Source organism: Cucurbita pepo, chromosome 18 (genome assembly GCF_057944985.1).
Source record: "Cucurbita pepo subsp. pepo isolate OVF chromosome 18, ASM5794498v1, whole genome shotgun sequence".
Lineage (NCBI taxonomy): Eukaryota > Viridiplantae > Streptophyta > Magnoliopsida > Cucurbitales > Cucurbitaceae > Cucurbita > Cucurbita pepo.
Genome location: NC_141815.1, coordinates 1286141 through 1307430, shown reverse-complemented (window position 1 = coordinate 1307430; position 21290 = coordinate 1286141). Strand labels below are relative to the sequence as shown.

General features: G+C 38.5%; 1 protein-coding gene and 1 long non-coding RNA gene across 2 annotated transcripts; one reads left to right on the top strand and one right to left on the bottom strand.

The window, feature by feature from the left end:
• Positions 1 to 1224: 1224 nt before the first annotated feature.
• On the bottom strand, positions 1225 to 13417 carry LOC111779976 (uncharacterized). The gene is made up of 4 exons (XR_002812776.2): positions 13279 to 13417; positions 12846 to 13103; positions 12680 to 12764; positions 1225 to 4195 (listed from the first exon to the last, which is right to left on the bottom strand). It is a non-coding gene; the product is annotated as an uncharacterized LOC111779976 (long non-coding RNA).
• LOC111779947 (respiratory burst oxidase homolog protein B) lies at positions 11327 to 20425 on the top strand. Its single transcript, XM_087119747.1, has 13 exons — positions 11327 to 11689; positions 12585 to 13183; positions 13311 to 13470; positions 13589 to 13637; positions 14274 to 14387; positions 15821 to 16255; positions 17342 to 17728; positions 17821 to 17916; positions 17989 to 18104; positions 18202 to 18304; positions 19505 to 19578; positions 19654 to 20153; positions 20291 to 20425. The coding sequence occupies exons 2-13, from the start codon at positions 12658 to 12660 to the stop codon at positions 20398 to 20400; spliced, it is 2670 nt and encodes an 889-aa protein (XP_086975873.1). The 5' UTR covers positions 11327 to 11689; positions 12585 to 12657; the 3' UTR covers positions 20401 to 20425.
• Positions 20426 to 21290: the final 865 nt, after the last annotated feature.

Below are 21290 nucleotides of genomic sequence, written 5' to 3'. Positions count from 1 at the left end.
AGGAGTGCACATTATATCATAGGTATGCGTTTGTACAAATTATACTGTGAAATATCCCATGCTTATGACATACAACATGCATAGATAGATTTTCGTTCTTTTGAACCATTTTCAGTCTGTTTATTCATCAGTCTCATTTGGATGTGATCTCATTTCATTCCTGTACCCTTTTTTGCTGAGGCGTCACACGTGTATATTAGTTGATTTATTAAATCAACTCATTTATTATTTAACAAAGAAAAATACATAAATGGAGGCTTAGTGTATATATATATATATTTTTTTTTAATAAATAGTGAGTATATTGTAATTATTATGATGGTGAAAAAAAATCGAAGAGGGTAAAGATGGAATTAAGAGCTCTTATCGAAAGACCCATACAAAAGTAATAAACCAATTTATCGAGTAAAAGAGGGATACATGAACGTATCGAGATTACATCTGAATGAGAGTGATCTTTAAGATAGAATGACAAAACCAACAGGGTGCACCTTCTTTTTTCGGTGGCTGAATTATAGAAACTCAAAAGTTAGGCATGCTTTATTTTGAGCAATTTCATACCGGGTGACCTTCTGGGAATTTTCCTACGATACATGTGAGTAAGAACAAAACATACTAAAAGGACAGACTCGTATTGATATGTGAGGATAGTCTTTACTCTTAGAACCAGTAAGTGAGTAACATGACCATGTCACAGGGGAATGTCGGAGCACACATGTGCCAACTTCAGATTCCAAAGTTCGATCGACATGGGACATTACATAATTTGTTCATTAAAATTATATTAATAAATGGGTCATCCTACAATTATATTAAATTTTAGAAAAATAGTTAAGAGCTTATATTAAGATGAAAATGTCATAAAAAGATTGTAATAATATAATAACCCAGACCCACTGCTAGCCGATATTGTCCTCTTTGGGCTTTTCCTTTTGGGTTTCCCCTCAAGGCTTTAAAACGTGTCTACTAAGAGAAGGTTTCACACCCTTATAAATGATGGTTTGTTCTCCTCCCCAACCAATGTGAGACACCACAATCCACCCCCTTTCAGGGCCCAGCGTCCTCGTTGGTACTCTTTCCTTCCTCCAATCGATGTTGGACCGCCCCCAAATCCACCCCCCTTTGGGGCCCATCGTCCTTACTGACACACCGCCTCATGTCTACCCCCCTTCGGGGAATAGCGAGAAGGCTGGCACATCGTCCGGTGTCTGGCTCTGATACCAACCCAAGCCCACCGCTAGCAGATATTGTCCTTTTTGGGCTTTCCCTTTTAGGCTTCCCCTCAAGGCTTTAAAACGTGTCTACTAGGGGAAGATTTACACACCCTTATAAATGGTGGTTTGTTCTCCTACCCAACCAATGTGGGACATCACAATCCACCCCCCTTCGGGGCCCAGCGTCCTCGCTGGCACTCTTTCCTTCCTCCAATTGATGTGGGACCGCCCCAAATCCACCCCCTTTGGACCCAGCCTTCTTACTGGCACACTGCCTCACGTCTACCCCTTTCGGGAAACAGCAAGAAGGTTAGCACATCGTCCGGTGTCTAGCTCTGATACCATTTGTAACAACCTAGGTTCACCGCTAGCAGATATTGTTCTCTTTGGACTTTCCCTTTCGGGCTTCCCCTCAAGGCTTTAAAACGCGTCTTCTAGGGGAAGGTTTCCACACCCTTATAAATGGTGGTTTGTTCTCCTCCCCAACCAATGTGGGACATCACAATCCACCCCCCTTCGGGGCCTAGCGTCCTCGCTGGCATTCTTTCCTTCCTCCAATTGATGTGGGACCGCCCCCAAACCCACCCCCTTTGGGCCCAGCGTCCTTACTGGCACACTGCCTCACGTCTACCCCCCTTCGGGGAACAACGAGAAGGCTGGCACATCATCCGGTGTCTGGCTCTAATACCATTTGTAACAACCCAGGCTCACCGCTAGCAGATATTGTCCTCTTTGGGCTTTCCCTTTCGGGCTTCCCCTCAAGGCTTTAAAACGCGTCTTCTAGGGGAAGGTTTCCACACCCTTATAAATGGTGGTTTGTTCTCCTCCCCAACCAATGTGGGACATCACAATCCACCCCCCTTCGGGGCCCAGCGTTCTCGCTGGCACTCTTTCCTTCCTCCAATTGATGTGGGACCGCCTCGAAATCCACCCCCTTTGGGCCCAGTGTCCTTACTGGCACACTGCCTCACGTCTACCCCCTTCGGGGAACAGTGAGAAGGCTGGCACATCATCCAGTGTCTGGCTCTAATACCATTTGTAACAACCCAGGCTCACTGCTAGCAGATATTGTCCTCTTTGGGCTTTCCCTTTCGGGCTTCCCCTCAAGGCTTTAAAACGCGTCTTCTAGGAGAAGGTTTCCACACCCTTATAAATGGTGGTTTGTTCTCCTCCCCAACCAATGTGGGACATCACAATCCACCCCCCTTCGGGGCCCAGCGTTCTCGCTGGCACTCTTTCCTTCCTCCAATTGATGTGGGACCGCCTCGAAATCCACCCCCTTTGGGCCCAGTGTCCTTACTGGCACACTGCCTCACGTCTACCCCCTTCGGGGAACAGCGAGAAGGCTGGCACATCATCCAGTGTCTGGCTCTAATACCATTTGTAACAACCCAGGCTCACCGCTAGCAGATATTGTCCTCTTTGGACTTTCCCTTTTGAGCTTCCCCTCAAGGCTTTAAAACGCGTCTACTAGGGGAAGGTTTCCACACCCTTATAAATGGTGATTTGTTCTCCTTCCCAACCAACGTGGGACATCACAATAAACTATCCAAAAACTCAATATAATCGAGGAATCATTCCCATATAGATATAAAAATAATAATGCTATCAACCAACTTAGAACCAATATTTTAAATGAAATCAAATAAAAGTAAGCAATTTATTTCATAGCCATTAAAAGAAGAGAGAAAATATTAAATGCAAACATTTATTTATTTTAAGGGGAGAGAGAGTATCCAAGAGAGAGAAAGTCAAAGTCAAAGTCAAAGTCAAAGTCAAAGGAAATGATTACATACATTATAGCATATGAGTAATTTAATTGAAACAACAAGAAAGAATTTTTGTTGTATCGTAGAATTTATCATTTATTATGTTGAAAAAAAATATATAATTTAATTTCAATTCGTTAAAAAATTATAGTATCGAACAAAACGTCAGCTTGAGACCATTATCTTATTAGTATGGTCTAATTTGAGCATAAGCTCTCGTGAATTTGCTTTTGGTTTTCTAAAAGATCTCGTGCCAATTAAGATAGTGTTCTTTACTTATAAACCCGTGATCTTCCTCTTAATTAGCCAATGTGGGACTCTCTCCTAACAATCCTCCTTCGAACATAGAGTCTCCCTTGAGGTCTCTAGAGCCCTCGAACAACCTTCTCTTAATCGAGACTCGACTCATTCTTTAGAGTCATTGAACAAAGTACACCCTTTGTTCGACACTTGAGTCACTTTTGACTATACCTTTGAAGCTCACAACTTCTTTGTGCAACACGAGGATTTTACTAAAATGACTTAGTCAAGAGCATGATTCTAATATCAGAATACGATCCTGGTATAAATAAATTGTCATAAATAGTAAATAGCTATGTGTAATAAAAAGCTATATCCGGTAAAGCTGATAGTTATATATAGTAGAGAGTTAAATCTGGTAAAGGTATATATAGTAAGCTGGAGCATGTATATATCAGGTGTACTTTCTGTATTCTCTGTTACGGTACATACTTGAAGTCATCAACTTTAGTCAATATTCTCCTTGCATTTTCTCTATCCTGTTCTTTGTGTTCATCTAGATCGAGTGTGTGCATTGTTGTGCGATCCTAACACAAAATACCTCATGCCAACGGAGATCGTGTTACTTATTCATAGACCCATAAAACCCAACATTTTATTGAACTAAAAAACAATTAAAAACAATTCAACTATAATCCAAGTCGAACACAACATTGAAAACTCAAAGTTGAGCTTATAGATTCTGACATTAAAGCTCGTAGAGAGTTCAAGAATGACAAGTGGGTAACGGTCTCCAAGACTCTTTAACTCAGACACACTTAAAGCTCTCTTTACTTTCCCAAACAATGATCAGGATCTCGCTGAGGTATCCTCATTAAAAGCACACAAGCAAGTCCACCGACACCTCAAATTCCTTCGCCCCCTGAGATGCCTAATCCTCAAGCTCATCACCCTGGTACCGCTGCTTGTCCTCTGGTTTTAATAAGGTAGTTTGTGTCATTTGTATTGTGAATGATTGTGACAGCGATGTGAAAATAGCTTTTACTTAGGAAGTCGAGAATGGACAACGGGATCTTAAAAGATTTTAAAGTTTTGATCGTTTATAACTCCCGTTTCAAATCACGAGTATTTTTTTAGTCAAAATAAGTAAAGGTGAGCGACAATAATTGATACAATCATTTTGTGTTATATTTGTGCATTGTCATCTCTAGACATACATAATTATGAGCATTTATTATTATGTGTGTGAATAGGGATATGTTCAAACATTGGGGGTTGATTAGTTTATTGAGGGACCCTTTGGATGAGGGAATGGTAATAAGGGTGAAAACGAGTAAAAAATTACATAATAGTAAATCAGTAAAAAAAAAACACGGTAAAAATAGTAAATGTGGTTTGCGTACTTAAAAATATAGAATAAGTAGTCTCACGGTCGGGGTCAGGAAGTACAATCATATGCACTCATTGCTATTGGGTCGTGGGTTTCGCTTGTTGGTTAAGTCCTACACGAGTTTCGTTTCCTTTACCCATTTAAACACGAAATTGGAATCCTAACTCTGATCGGTTTCTCTCTCTTTTTCCTGCTTCCAAGTCCAATTTTTTGGCCAAAACTCGGTTGTTATCTTCTATCACACGTCTCTCTGACTTTCCTTTTGTACTATCATCACCAATGACCGTCACACATCGATGATTTCCAACTCGTGCCTATTCTCTCCTCTCATGCTTCTCTTTGACTTTCCTTTTGTACTATCGTCATCGATGACCGTCACACACCGATGATTTCCAACTCGTCCCTATTCTCTCCATTTTTCGATTTCCCTTTCCTTTTTTTCTTTTGTTTCTCTCGTATTGCAGGTTTGCAATGGAGGGTGGCTTTAGGGGAGTTATGACGGCATGGGGGAACGGTTCCTTGTGAGATCCACGACGCTTGGTGGAAATCTCGCGATTTCTAGCGAGTGCCATTTCTGACTTCTCTTTTTTCTTTTTTTTATTCGTTACAAGTATTATATCCCTGTTGAGATTGCATAAATGTGTAGATTATGTATTTCGTGCTTTACTAATAGAAATATCTCCCGAGAAAAGCATACATTAATATATCAAGTTAAGAATAGAATACTAGAACTAGAAAGGTTTCACATTGGCCCAGTTAGAATATTTTAGTAGACCGAGCACCCTAAGATTGTGAGTGGTGATCAGTGGTCAAGACCATAGTGATCCCATAAATTAGATTAGTCCCGATGAGCTAGTCTCTAGTATCTTAAAAAAATATAAATTTGAGGTTTAAGTCGCCTACACGTCCTAAGAACCTAGTAAACCCCTATATAACATATAAGAATGACTAATAAAGCTTAGTAGGCTTACTAGTAGTGTGAACAATATCATCAGAGCGAAGCTCACTTCTTATTTCTCCAGTACCAAACCAAGTAGTGTTTCTACTAAGCAGTATGTAATCAGGAACCCATATCGATGAGCTTGACCCAGATCAATCAAATAGGATAATGTAATGAAGCTACTTAAGTTACTATTGAGTCTAAAACAAGTAAAAGGGCGGACCACGATGTCGTAAATCGGTCGTCAGAGGGGACTAGGGACTACATCGGTAGTAGCTTAGGATGAGTGCCCCTAGTGTGGGTGGACATGGCCCCAAGCCTACTGAAAAGGGTCATGCCACCATAAATCCATCTAAGAAGGACGAGAAACCATACAACTAAACTTAGTACTTGGCCTTCATACACGGTCGCTCCCCCAGATTTACTTTATGGCCATGTTTAAGGGTCGCATGCTAATCTTACATAAATAATGTTTAGATGAGATGATATCGAGGTCACACATCAACCCACCATACCAATCATTTTTTTGCTACCTAAGCCTAAAAATAGAAAAGTTAGTCAACATAGAGATGAGACAAGTTGTCCGGTAGATCTACGGCACAGAACTCAATGAACAACTTCTAGACCCCAATTGGGTATGTGATAAGCAAGAGAATCACTCAAAATTTCGAGATATTCCCAAATACTCAGATAGCCATAAAACTTACGTCCAAACTTTCTAAGAGCTCAAAGGAAAGTCCATGGTAACTTATTATGAATTGGATGTGAGAACGTATATAATCGTCCCGTTCTATTTTTCTTTTTAGGTTTTCACTAACTACCAAAAAGGAGGAGGAGCATTCTCGAGTTGGCAATCAGAGAGAGAGGTCGTCCCAAGGTTTTCACATAACTTATTATTATTATATTTGGATTTATAAATAAATATATTAATAAAAAAAAAATTTTAAAAAAAAGTTCAAGAATGAGAGGCATATTGGAGAGATAATAATCGGTCTTCCTTGTCTGAGCTCCAAACCCTTTTGGTCGGACATATAAATCTTCTCATCTAGATCTCCATGTGTTCAAGGTGCAAATTCACCGATGTAACAATACTCAGTAAAATTCGAATAGTAGTTAATTTCACAATAGGAGAAAAGATGTCAACATAATCAAAATCTTTCCCTTATGAATATTCTTTAACAGCTAATCGAGCTTTGAACCTCCTTTTGCCATCTGGTTCAACCTTGATTCTGAACCCCATTTGCCATCTGGTTCAACCTTGATTCTGAACCCCATTTGCCATCTGGTTCAACCTTGATTCTGAACACCATTTGCCATCTGGTTCAACCTTGATTCTGAACACCATTTATTCAATAGAGCTCTGAGTTCAAGGTGCAAATGATCATGGGTTTATAATAAAGGAATACTCCATTGGTATGAGGCCTTTTGGAGAAGCCCAAAGTAAAGTCACGAGAGCTTATGTTCAAAGTGGACAATATCATACCATTGTGGAGAGTTGTGATTCCTAACATGGTATCAGAGTCATGCCCTAAACTTAGCCATATTAGATTCAAAGGACTCTAGTTCTCCTTTGTGAGTCAGCAACATATAATGTAGTGAAGATGAATATCTATATGGTGCTCTGATAGTTCTAGATGATCTCCTTAACATCTGTTTAGATCACTTGCTCCACGTCTCCTGAGTTCTTTTCATGTCCATACTTCTTCTGACACTTCGAACTCCAAGGGTACTGACGGTCCTCTATTGATTAAATAAACTATTGTATTCACAGCATCAGCCCAAAATGTTTTTGGTAGTGCAGAATAAATCCTCATGTTCTTTGCCCACTCATTCAATGTTTTGTTCATCCTTTCTGTAACATCATTTTGTCTTGTCTTACCGGGAACTGTCCTCATTAGTCTAATTCCTTCAATTGCACACAATTTTAAACTCTGACTTGTCATACTTTCCTCCATTGTCAGACGTCAAGCATTTAATATTCAAACCAGTCTGTTTTTCAACTTCAATTTTCCACTTCTTTAAGGTGGCAAACACATATGACGTGTGTTTCAGGAAATAAACTCATAACTTCATGCTGAAATCATCGATAAAAGTGACGTAGAACTTTCATACTCCAATTGATGGAACTGGAGATGGTCCTCAAATGATTGTATGGACCATTTCCAATCGCACTTTCTTCAATTCTCTAGCAGCCTTTATGAAGCTAACTCGTTTCTATTTGCCCATAACGCAGCTTTCACAATGACCCACATCAATAGATTTCAAGCCTTCTAAAACTCCTTTCGTAGCCAACAGCAGTCATGTTTATACACCCTGCAGTGGTGTATAAAGTTCCAAATGTTGTGTTATGTGCTATCATAACCTACTGCATAACCTGTGTTATCCAACTAATCAGTAGAGATCAGGTTTTTCTTGAGACTATAAATATATCTGACATCTTTTAATGTCATTGATTTCATGTGGGAGTTTTATGCAGACATCATTCTTTTCTTCAATCTCCAAGGCTTTGTTGTCGGCAAGATACGTCTTCTCGAAATATTCAGATTTGAAATTCTGAAACATCTCCTTATTTGGAGATGAATGAAAAGATGCACCTAAATCCAAAATTCAGGATTCAATCGGATTGTCCACACTGAAAATTAGAGAATTCCCAATGTCTTCTGCTGAATTTATAGAATCTTTATCATCCTTCGATTTGTGATTCTGCTTCCTCTTTGGTCTTGTACAATCTGTCCGAAAGTGACCTTTTTCTCCACAACTCTAACATGTTACGTTTGGTCTGTTTGAAAAAATTTCATGGTTCCTTGATTTTGATTAAGTAGGTTGTTTACTGAGTATTTTTATAATCACCCCTTTCTCTTTTCTTTATAAGGTTTTTGTAAGCTGTCGGTCGAGGAGGAAGAGCGTTCGAGAGTTGTGTGATCACAGAGGGGTCGTTCTAGAGCGTCAGTCCATTTTTACATTTTGGAGTCTTTGTATTCTCTTTTATAATTGTATTCCTCATTTGTAATATTTTGAACAACATCGTCTTGTAATTGAATTTAATTTTGTATTTGATTGTAGTGTTGTTGACTTTTTTTCTTATTTAAATTTTATCGAAATTTTGTTTTATTTTATTTTACTTTTATTTTTATTTGATTTCGCTTTTGTCACTCTCATCAATAAGAAAACCCTTAGTGTTGTTATCCAGGAACTTGTTCAGAAATACTGTAATGAAAGGAAAATAGGAGTTTGTCGCTAGGTATTTGACCAAATAGGATCGTCCAGTTCCTATAGAACCTTCACTAAAATACCCCTACGGGGATAGGGCTAAGCAAAGCAAAAAGGGTTTTCAAGAAGGAGTTTGTCACTAGGTATTTGACCAAATAGGATCGTCCAGTTCCTATAGAACCTATCACTAAAATACCCCTACGGGAGATAGGGCTATGCAGAGCGAAAAGGGTTTTCCATGAGATGGGAAATTCAAACTATTAGCCCCACACGAGGTTTGTGATTAAGTGATTGTCTGATAATGAGCAAGAAATGTTCGTCTTTCTGCTAAACAGGATGTATTGGTCTTTTTAGTCACGGTCCGAGATTCGAAGCCTAAAAAATTGGGTCGTGACAATCTAACGTTTATGGTTTGGGTTAGATAGTCTGAATTGGTCGTATTCTCCAGACATATAAACACCCCTAATTTTTAACACTTTCACTCATTAGCTGCAACATAATTATAAAAAAAACTGACGCCACAACATTAAATATATTGTTTATATTTCGAAGCAATACCTAAATCCCAAGAAAAAATCTAATAATAAAAGCCATGTTCTTATCAATCATGAACAAATTTTCAACACAAAAAAATAAAACAAAAGAGAAGAAGAAAAAAAGAATTGCCCAAAAGATTTTAGTTTAAAAAAATAGCAATCTTTGATCCAATTATGATGAATTACTTGTGTTGGGTTGGATCTTGAAAAGAAAAATGTTAGGGGGGAGAATGATTAGGACTAAAATGTCAACTAATTTGATTAATTTGAGGTATGAAAAAGTATATGGTTTGATAGGGAAGTGCACATGATGATGATGATGCATTTTAGTTATGTAGTAGGTGAGCTAGTTGGCAACCAATTGTTTGTCACATCCTCCCCTCCTTTTTAACTTCTATGATACTCTTTTTCTTCTTCTTCTTCTATTCATTAAATCAATCTTTTTAATATTATCTTGAGTTTGGTGCTTACCCTCAACACCACATATGGTTATATATATATATATATATATATATATATATATATATATATATATATATATATATATATATATATATTGTGATATCCGACATTGGTTGGGGAGGAGAACAAAACACTCGTTATAAGGGTGTGGAAACCTTCCCCTAGTAGACGCGTTTTAAACCTTTGAGGGGAATCCTGAAAGGAAAAGCCTAAAGAGGACAATATCTGCTAGCGGTGGGCTTGAGTTGTTACAAATGCTATCAGAGTCTGACACTAGACGATGTGCCAACCTTTTCACTATTCCTCAAAGAGGGTAGACACGAGGGGGTGTGCTGGTAAGGACGTTGGGCCTTGAAGGGGGGTGGATTTAGTGGCGGTCCTACATCGACTGGAGAAAGGAACGAGAGTCAACGAGAATGCTAGACCCCGAAGGGGAGTGGATTGTGATGTCCCATATTGGTTGGGAAGGAGAACAAAACACTCATTATAAGGGTGTGGAAACCTTCCCCTAGTAGACGCGTTTTAAAGCCTTGAGGGGAAGTCCGAAAGGGAAAGCCGAAGAGGATAATATCTGCTAGTGGTGGGCTTGGGTTGTTACAAATGGTATCAGAGCCAGACACCGAACGATATGTCAGCCTTCTCGCTATTCCCCGAAGGGGGGTAAACACGAGGCAGTGTGCCAGTAAGGATGTTGGGTCTCGAAAGGGGGTGGATTTGGTGGTGGTCCCACATCGACTGGAGAAAGGAACGAGAGCGAGCAAGGACGCTAGGCCTCGAAGGGAGGTGGATTGTGATGTCCCACATTGGTTGGGGAGGAGAACAAAACACCATTTATAAAGGTGTGGAAACCTTTCCCTAGTAGACGTGTTTTAAAGCCCAAAGAAGACAATATTTGTTAGCGGTAGGATATATATATATAAAAAGACAGATTATAATATTAAACAAAAATAATAATATTCAAAAACCATACGAAGAATTAAAATAAAATCATGGTCACATGCAAACCAAATATTTCAAAGTTTCAAGTTTCATTTTTTAAATCAAATCTTCATTAAAAAATTTCATTAATGATTGGAAGGTCATGTGATAATACATCAATTTTTGTTTTAAATATCATGTGACTTAATTTCACAAATATAACCGTCCAAGTCCACCGCTAACAGATATATTATCCGCTTTGGTCCATTACGTATCGCCGTCACCCTCACAGTTTTAAAACGGATATGCTAGGGAGAGGTTTCCACACCCTTCTAAACAATGTTCATTCTCCTCCCCAACTGATGTGGGATCTCACAATCCAACCCTCCTTCAAGGCACAGCGTACTTGCTGGCACTCATTCCCTTCTCTAATTGATGTGAGACTCCCTAAATCTACTCCTCTTTAGGACCAGCGTCCTTATTGGCACACCGCCTCGTGTCCAACCCTTTGGGACTCATTCTCCTCGCTAACACGTTGCCAATGTCTAACTCTGATACTATTTGTAACGACCTAATATCACAACATATTTGAACTAGTACATGTAAAAGTATTAAAGCATTGCCCAAGTTCATAAAAGAAAGTTACAACATTTTCCCAATCTTAACAAGGTCATCAGTGTGGTGGGTCATCATGGGTAAAGTTGGCGTTCGTGTCCTCTTTCTTTTCCTCCCTTGTTCGTTATAAGATTGACCAAAAGTGTGGATATATATTAATACAAGTTCTTGTAAGAACACACAAAACAGCTTAATGGCCAACAACCCCACTCTCTCCCTCAACACATCCCAGATGCGCCCCTAGAATTAAACCCATCAACTTTGAATAATAATCTTCCTCACCCTCCATATCCCTCATCAACTATATACCTCTTTCCCTTCTCCCCTCCTCACCCTTCAAACTTCACCAAAAACGACTACAGATTTTCCAAATCCAGAACTCAAAACTTGAAAAGGTCAGCTCACATTCAAATCAAACTTTTCTCTTAATTCTCTTAGGTTTTTTTCAAAACTCCTCGAGTTCTTTGTTTTGTAATCATTAATGTTCTTTTGGGTTATCTTATTCTCCTTCTTCCTGCTCATAGTCTCGGCTCTAGGCATGGATTTGTGTGTAGTTTTCACGAGCTAGCTATTAGGATAACACCCATTTTCTAGTACTGAATTTTCCAGAACTCAAAACTCAGAAGGTCAGCTCACATTCAAATCAAACTTTTCTCTTAATTCTCTTAGATTTTCTTCCAAGGCTCCTCTTGAATTCTTTGTTTTGTAATCATTTGTGTTCTTTTGGGTTACTTTCTAAGATTATTGATTCTCCTCTTCCTGCTCATAGTCTCTTCTCTAGGCATGGATTTGTGTGTATTTTTTCACGAGCTAGCTATTAGGATAACACCCATTTTCCAGTACTGAATCATCCAGAACTTAAAACTCAGAAGGTCAGCTCACATTCAAATCAAACTTTTCTCTTAATTCTCTTAGTTTTTCTGCTAAAACTTCTCTTGATTTCTTTGTTTTGTAATCATTTGTGTTCTTTTGGATTACTTTCTAAGATTATTGATTCTCCTCTTCCTGCTCATAGTGTCTTCTCTAGGCATGGATTTGTGTGTAGTTTATCACGAGCTAGCTATTAGGATAACACCCATTTTCCAGAACTAAACCATGTGATTGTTTGTTCTACTTTATCCTATGAGTTTCTTTTGTTCATTGGGCAGAGAAATGAATGGAGAGTGGTGGAATTATTGTAACTTATAATAAGATTTGAAAAGCCCAAACTATCCTTAGGGAGTCAACATGTTTGGCTTTTTAATAATTGGGTTGATGGCTCTAACGTTTTCTAACTTTTTTGTCTATCAGGCATAACATCAAACACCTGGTGTGCGTGTTACAGTGCATACAAGAAACAGAGAGATCAGATTCAGATCCAACAATGGAGGGCGAAGAAAACAAACCTGCAGATTCATGGTCAGACACAGAGAGCACAGGGAGCTCCAAACGAGTTGCCTTCAGCGGTCCGTTACCAGGACCTTCTGTCGCCTACAAAAGAACCAACAGCTACAGCAGCAGCACAAGAAGCACTATGAGAATCAAAGACGACGATCAGTACGTCGAGATTACCTTAGACGTTCGCGACGACTCAGTCTCGGTTCAGAACATCAAAGGAGGAGATTCAGAGACGGCAATGTTAGCGAGCCGATTGGAGACAAAACGCCCTACGCTAAGCTCTCAATTGTCGTTCAAACTGAAGCAAGTATCACAGGAATTGAAACGGATGACATCCTCCAAAAGCTTCAACAGAATCGACAGAACAAAATCTGGCGCAAGTCGTGCCCTAAATGGCCTCCGATTCATGACCAAAAACGTCGGAAGTGAAGCCTGGTCAGAGATTGAGAATCGATTCAATGAACTCGCCATTAACGGAGAGCTTCCGAAGTCGTTGTTCGCAAGATGCATAGGTATCTATATATATATATATATATATATATATAACAACTAGATCACAATTATTTTCTAATCGAAGCCTAGGCTCTCAATGCTTGTGAAATCTGACCAATCGAAGTTGTTGATTCGATGATGAATCAGGCATGAACGAGTCGAGCGAGTTCGCCGGCGAGTTATTCGAGGCCTTGGCTCGAAGAAGAGGCATCACTTCGACCTCCATAACCAAGGGGGAACTTCGTGAATTTTGGGAGCAAATTAGCGATGAAAGCTTCGATGCAAGGCTTCAAATCTTCTTCGATATGTAAGAATCTCTCTCTCTCTCTCTCTCTCTCCTCTGAATCTTCTCTCTCTAGAATGGCCATGGATTTGGAGATTCCTTGAAGCAGAGCCTTCTCTTACAAAATGGTACGATCGTGCAGGGTGGACAAGAATGCCGATGGCCGCATCACCGGAAAAGAAGTCAAAGAGGTAATTGGAGGGAAGATAATTCATAATAATAATAATAAATAATAATAATAACAACTGTAGAAATATTTTTATTAATTTATTTTTTTTAATATTTTATTTCATTTATAATAAATATGTTGGATTATATATTTTTTTTTTTTTCTAAAATAAATATTTAAAAAAATCTTCTCAAATATCAAACATTCACGAGTCATGATACTAACACCCGTCATAAATATTAAATATTTTTAATATTTTTTTAATAATCTTAAAAGTAAGGTCGGGTTATGTTGGACTGTAACCCTATTTTAGAATTGGTCGAGTTGACTTGACCAAAAAAAATGTCAACCCGACCCGAATTTTTTTATTCTTAAAAAATTCAATCCACTCCAAATTGAATATATATATATATATATATATATATATATATTTATTTAACTCGACCTTGGGTTGGGTAGTCTTAATTGGTTGGATTCTCTTATTATACGAGCATTCTCATGGTAAAAAAAAAAATCTTCACGTTCTAAAATTATTATAAAAATTATAATATTATTAAAAAGAACTTGTATTTAAAGTAATATATAAATAAATAAATAAATAATATATATATATATATATATATATATATATATTTTTTTTTTTTTTTTTTTTCTTCAGATTATTGCATTAAGTGCTTCGGCGAATAAGTTATCAAAAATCCAAGACGACGCGGAAGAATATGCTGCTCTGATTATGGAAGAGTTGGACCCCGACAACCTCGGATATATCGAGGTATGTAAATAGTGATTTCAATGAACACGTCAATGATATTAAATAATATTTAAAAAAATATATCTTTAAATATTTTAAAAACTTTAAAAATGCTTTATTTATTTTTAAGAAAAAGTTAAATAAATATTTGTGGTCGGGATGAAATCGTTAGTATCATGTTTCAAAAATATTTATAAATTTTCAAAAGTAATATTAAAAAAATTAGAAATAATCTATGAAATATATATAGACGTTTTCATCCATATATTAATGCTATTTTTTTAAAAGGTTAAATTTAAAAATACTTATGAAATTTTAAAAGTAACCTTGACTTTTTTTTTTCTTAAAAAATTTAAAAAATAGTAATAAAACTTTTTAAAATTTAAGGATATTTTTCAAACTTAGTGTTTTACTAAAATTTATATATATAAAAGTGGAGTATTATTAAAAAAAAAAAAAAAAAAAAAAAAAAATTAGGATTTTTTTGAAATTTTAAAAAACTTTTTAATTATATATATATATTACTAAAAAAATTTTAAAATAAATTTAAAAGTTGAGTATTATTAAAAAAAAATTAAATTTAAGGATTTTTTTTAATTTTAAAATTTTTTTAATTAGATTTATATATATATATATATATATATATGCAAATAATTAAAAGTGGAGTATTATTAAAACTTTTTAAATTTAAGGGTATTTTTAAATCTTTCAGTGTTTTTTTTAATATATATATATTAATAAAATAAATTTAAAAGTTGAGTATTATTAAAAAAAATTAAATTTAAGGATTTTTTAAAAAATTTAAATTTTTTTTAATTATATATATATATATATATATATATATATTAATAAAAAAATTTAATAAATTAAAAAATTTAAAATTTAAGGATTTTAAAAAAAAAAATAATTAAATATATATATATATATATATATATATATATATATATATATATATTAATAAAAATAATTTAAAAGTGGAGTATTATTAAAAAAAAAAATTAAATTTAAGGGTATTTTTAAAACCTTCCCTGTTTTTTTTTTAAATATATATATATAGATATATATTAACAAAAAAAAAAATTAAAATAAATGGAAAAGTTGAGTATTATTAAAAACTTTTAAAATTTAAGGGTATTTTTAAAACGTTTTTTAATTAATATAATATACTAATCTATTAATAAATAAATTTAAATGTGGAGTATTATTAAAACTTTTTTAAATTTAAACTAATTTTTTAGACACTCGTGTATTTTTAAAAATTAAAATTAATATATATATTTCTAAAATAAATTTAAAAATGGAGTCTTATTAAAAAAAATTTAAAATTTAGGGATATTTTTTTTATTAAAATTAATAAGGACATTTTTTGTTTTTATTTTTTAAATAAGGATATTATTAAAAAAAATTGAAAATATATTTTTATTAATGTAGCATTTGGGAAATTTTTGATTCAGCTTTACAATTTGGAAATGCTACTCCTGCAAGCGCCAAACCAAGCATCGGCCAGGAACCGCGTAACGGACAGCCGAGTGCTGAGCCAACGACTAAGCCAAAAGCTCGTGCCCACAAAGGAATACAATCCCGTCAAGCGCACCTACCGCTCACTCCGCTACTTCGTTGAGGACAATCGGAAGCGCATTTGGGTCTTCTCTCTATGGCTCGCCGTTTGCGCCGCTCTTTTCGCCTGGAAGTTCGTCCAGTACCGCCGTCGGGCCGTCTTCCATGTCATGGGCTACTGTGTCACCACCGCCAAGGGCGCCGCTGAGACCCTCAAGTTCAATATGGCCATTGTTCTTCTCCCTGTTTGTAGGAATACCATTACTTGGCTCCGGAGTACGACCAAGCTTGGCGCTGTTATCCCTTTTGATGACAATGTTAACTTCCATAAGGTACTGTTTATGTTTCCCACAAGGTGTTTGATGATTTGTCTCTGTGAAAAGTTGCTTGAGTTTTAGGTGGAGGATGATTGATTTAGATCTTGTTTTGATCACTGAGGTTTATTGGGTCTTAGTTCTTGAATTTGTATGATCTGACCATTTTGATTCTTGGCTTGATTTTGCTTATAACAAATTGATAACATAGCTTTGAATCTGAGTATGTGATGGTGTGTGTAACGGCCAAAGCCCACCGCTAACCGGTATTATTCTCTTTAGGTTGTTTTTAAAACAAGTCTATTAGGGAGATGTTTCCACACCCATATAAAGAATGCTTTGTTCGGGCCCAGCGTTCTAACTAGTACTCGTTTCCTTCTCCAATCGATGTGGAATCCCCCCCCCCCAATCCACCCTCTTCAGGGCCCAGCGTTCTTGCTGGCACACTCTTCGTGTCCACCCCCTTCGGGGCTCAACCTCCTCGCTTACACATTGTCTGGTGTCTGGCTCTGATGCCATTGGTAATGGTCCAAGTCCGTAGCAAATATTTTCCCTAAACCCTAAACTGATGTGGGATCTCACAATCTACCTCCCTTCGTGCCCAGCATCCTCGTTGACGCTCGTTCCCTTTTCCAATTGATGTGGGACCCCAATCCACCCCCTTTGGGGCCCAACGTCCTTGCTGGCACACCCCTTGTATTAACCCCCCTTCGGAGCTCAGCCTCCTCGCTGGCACATTGCCCAGTGTCTGGCTCTGATATTATTTGTTACAGCCCAAGCCCACTGCTAGCATATATTGTCCTCTTTGGTCCTTTTCTTTCAGGCTTTCCTTCAAGGTTTTTAAAACGCGTCTACTAGAGAGAGGTTTCCACGCCCTTATAAAAAATGTTTTGTTATCTTTCCCTACCAATGTGGGATCTCACCGACTCGGTGAGTAAGATTAACATCCCATGAATAATATCATATGGCAAAATAATAACAAGGATGAATGTAGAAGATTTGATTATTAGTTGCTAAACTCAAAGCGGAAGTCGTTAGGATGGGAAGAATTTAGTTCACTACCTAACATAAAAGCTTACTTGTATATGCATTTGCTTGGTTTAGGTAATTGCTGTTGGCATTGCCATTGGGGTCCTTTTACATGCTGGAGCACATCTTACCTGCGACTTTCCAAAGCTACTCCATGCGACCGACGCTCAATATGAACCGATGAAGCCGTTTTTCGGTGAAGTACGACCGAATAACTATTGGTGGTTCGTGAAGGGGACGGAAGGGTGGACCGGGGTGGTGATGGTGGTGCTGATGATCATAGCATTCACCTTGGCTCAGCCATGGTTCCGCCGCAACCGCCTGAACCTCCCCAAAATCATCAAGAGACTCACAGGCTTCAATGCCTTCTGGTACTCTCACCATCTCTTTATCATTGTCTATGTCCTCTTCATCATCCATGGCTACTACCTCTATCTTTCCAAGAAATGGTACAAAAAAACGGTGAGCGTTCTCATTCAAATCGAACTTTATAGTAAACAAAAACATGTAGTCAACAACATCCGAATGACGTTTTGTTTCATTGTCGACGACAGACATGGATGTATCTAGCTGTCCCGGTTTTGATATACGCGTGTGAAAGATTGATTCGCGCGTTTCGGTCGGGCTACAAAACAGTGAGGATCTCAAAGGTCTACACCCTTACTCTTTGCTTTTTGTTTGAAGTGCCTTGAACTATATGCTGATAGCAAGAAAACTCTCAGGTTGCTGTGTATCCTGGAAATGTTTTGGCATTGCAAATGTCAAAGCCTCATGGTTTCAAATACACAAGTGGGCAGTACATATTTGTGAACTGCTCTGCTATTTCTCCGTTTCAATGGTAAATTCTACATACATCGTCTGATCGGTGATCATCATGATCGACCGTGACGATTGGTTTGATCGGAATGAACGGACCTGATCAAGTTTTGTTGCAGGCATCCGTTTTCGATCACTTCTGCTCCAGGGGATGACTACTTGAGCATTCACATCCGGACTGTGGGAGACTGGACTTCACAGCTCAAGACCATTTTCTCTAAGGTGATTCTTTTTGTAGAATTATGTCGTTTTCGAAAGTAGATTATAAAACAAAGACATTTGTCAGTAAACTAGCATTGTAAGATCCCATATCGGTTGGAGAGGGGAATGAGTGTCAAGGAGGACGTTAGGCCCCAAAGGAGAGTGGATTGTGAGATCTCACATCGGTTGGAGAGGGGAACGAGTGCCAACGACGATGCTGGGCCCCGAAATGGGGTGGATTGTGAGATTCCACATCGGTTGGAGAAGAGAATGAGTGTCAGCGAGAATGCTAAGTCCCGAAGGAGAGTGGATTGTGAGATCCCACATCGATTGGAGAGGGGAATGAGTGTCAACGAGGATGCTGGATCCCGAAAGGGGGTGGATTGTGAGATCCCACATCGGTTGGAGAGGGGAACGAGTGTCAGTGAGGATGCTGGTCCCCGAAAGGGAATGAATTGTGGGACCCTACATCGGTTGGAGAGGGGAACGAATGTCAGCAAGGATGCTTCGTCCCGAAAGGGGGTGGATTGTGAGATCCCACATCGGTTGGTGAGGGGAACGAGTGTCAGCGAGGATGCTGGTCCCCGAAAGGGAGTGAATTGTGAGATCTCACATCGATTGGAGAGGGGAACGAGTGTCAACAAGAAACCTGGGCCCCGAAAGGGGTGGATTGTGGGATCCCACATCAATTAGAGAGGGGAACGAGTGCCAGTGAGGACGTTGGATCCCAAAAGGGAGTGGATTGTGAGATCCCATATCAGTTGGAGAGGGGAACGAATGTTAGCAAGAACGCTGGTTCTCGAGAGGGGGTAGATCGTGAGACCCCACATCGGTTGGAGAGGGGAACGAGTGTCAGCGAGGACGCTGGGCCTCGAAAGGGGGTGGATTGTGAGATCCCACATTGGTTCGAGCGGGGAACGAGTGCCAGCGAGGATGCTGGACCCCGAAAGGGGTGGATTGTGAGATCTCACATCTGTTAGAGAGGGGAACGAGTGCCAGCGAGAACGCTGAGCCCGAAGGAGAATGGATTGCAAGATCTCACATCGGTTGGAGAGCAGAACAAAACATTCTTTATAAGGGTGTGGAAATCTCTCTCTAGCAGACACGTTTTAAAAACCTTGAGACGAAGCCCGAAAGGGAAAGCCCTAGCGGTGGGTTTGGGTTGTTACAAGCGTGATTCATGAATATTTTGAAAAAAAGGTTGCCTTATTCTGTCATCAGGTATGTCAGCCACCATCTGTTAATCAAAGTGGTCTTTTGAGGGCTGATATTGGCCAAAGCAGCAACAAAATCAGGTACTTATTTCAACAGCGCCTCTCAAACTTTCCCTTGAAACATCAAATTTTCTCACTTCAAAAATGGTACTCTAGGTTGCCAAGACTGTTGATAGACGGACCATACGGAGCTCCGGCACAAGACTACAAACAATACGACGTTCTTCTTCTCGTGGGGCTGGGGATCGGCGCCACGCCACTGATCAGCATCGTCAAGGATGTACTCAACAACATCAAGGAACAAAAAGACATCGAAAATGGCATCGCCGATAAGCATGCCAAGCCTTTCGTCACAAAGCGAGCTTACTTCTACTGGGTGACAAGAGAGCAAGGCTCATTCGAATGGTTTAGAGGTGTCATGGATGAAGTCGCCGAGAACGACCGAGATAGAGTGATCGAGTTGCACAACTATTGCACTAGCGTTTACGAAGAGGGTGATGCTCGGTCCGCCCTCATTACCATGCTCCAAGATCTAAACCATGCCAAGAATGGCGTTGATATTGTGTCCGGGACAAGGGTGAAGACTCATTTTGCTAGACCGAACTGGCGTAATGTCCTTAAGCGTGTTGCTATAAATCACCCTGATCAAAGAGTTGGTAAGTCGGTACGGGAGATATTTCAAATAACATCGATGAACTTTGGATTATATTTCTACTTTGTTTCGGTCATCAACGGTCACGTCACGTAAACTCGACTAGAATTTATCTAATATCGGGTCGTAACGTGAATGCAGGGGTGTTTTACTGTGGAGCACAAGGGCTGGTAGGAGAGCTAAGGAGATTATCACAAGACTTCTCTAGGAAAACAACCACCAAATTTGATTTCCACAAGGAGAATTTTTAGAGAAATTTAAATATATATATATATATATATATATTAAGAAATTGTAATATAATGCAATTCTCTTATTATTGGACACCAAAAAATTACCCGTGAATCGACCCGAAATTTTCAATTTTAACCCGACTCCAGTCATATAAATACTCTTACTTTAAACGAAAATTTAGTCGGGTCTGCGACCGTTTTGCTTTTGGTTTTTATAAAAGGTCTCGTGCTAAGGAGACAGTGTCCTTACATCCATGGTCATCATTCCTCCTCTGAGCAAAGTATATTTTGAGCCACACCTGACGATTCATATTAGTCTCCTCTTAAATAGTCATCTGTCCGTCTAGCACTATTTTAAACAACTCCTCTTCTCTAAAACATGTTACTAGTCCAATAGAGCTCTACCATGGACCTTTATTGTGACTATGACTTAAGTGCAACTACTCTATGCATGTGTCATGGTCTTTACTTGCGATGTCTTTGTTAGTCGTACATGGTGCCTTGTTTTTACTTGAAATATAGAAATAGCACACGACTTGAGTATTTTAAGAAATAATCAGTAAGTGACTTTACTATTGAGGCCAGATAATGCAAACATATACATTAGGGATCTATCATTTAAAACCATCATAGAGGTGGTCTCTAGTCTGGACAAATTGGATAGAGGTGGTCTCTAGTCTGGACAAATTGGATATGTAGTACTTCCCTACACACAGGCTACACGTGCGAGTGTGAACCCACTAGGTGGTTTGAACACACCATAGGCCCATCATAGTTGGGCTAGTTGACTGTAATCGGACGTCCGTAGGTACAACAAACCCTTGAATATCATGCAAGGCATGATGATGATGATCATCATCATCTTCACAGTGTCGCGTTCGTACTTATCGTCATCAAATAGAAAGTAA

Bases quoted from the DNA above. Each gene is read 5' to 3' on its own strand.
- LOC111779947 (XM_087119747.1), top strand. From the start codon at position 12,658: ATGGAGGGCGAAGAAAACAAACCTGCAGATTCATGGTCAGACACAGAG. The intron at 13,471-13,588 runs GTAAGAATCTCT...ACGATCGTGCAG, and splicing joins CTTCAAATCTTCTTCGATAT to GGTGGACAAGAATGCCGATG. The intron at 17,917-17,988 runs GTCTACACCCTT...GAAAACTCTCAG, and splicing joins AAACAGTGAGGATCTCAAAG to GTTGCTGTGTATCCTGGAAA.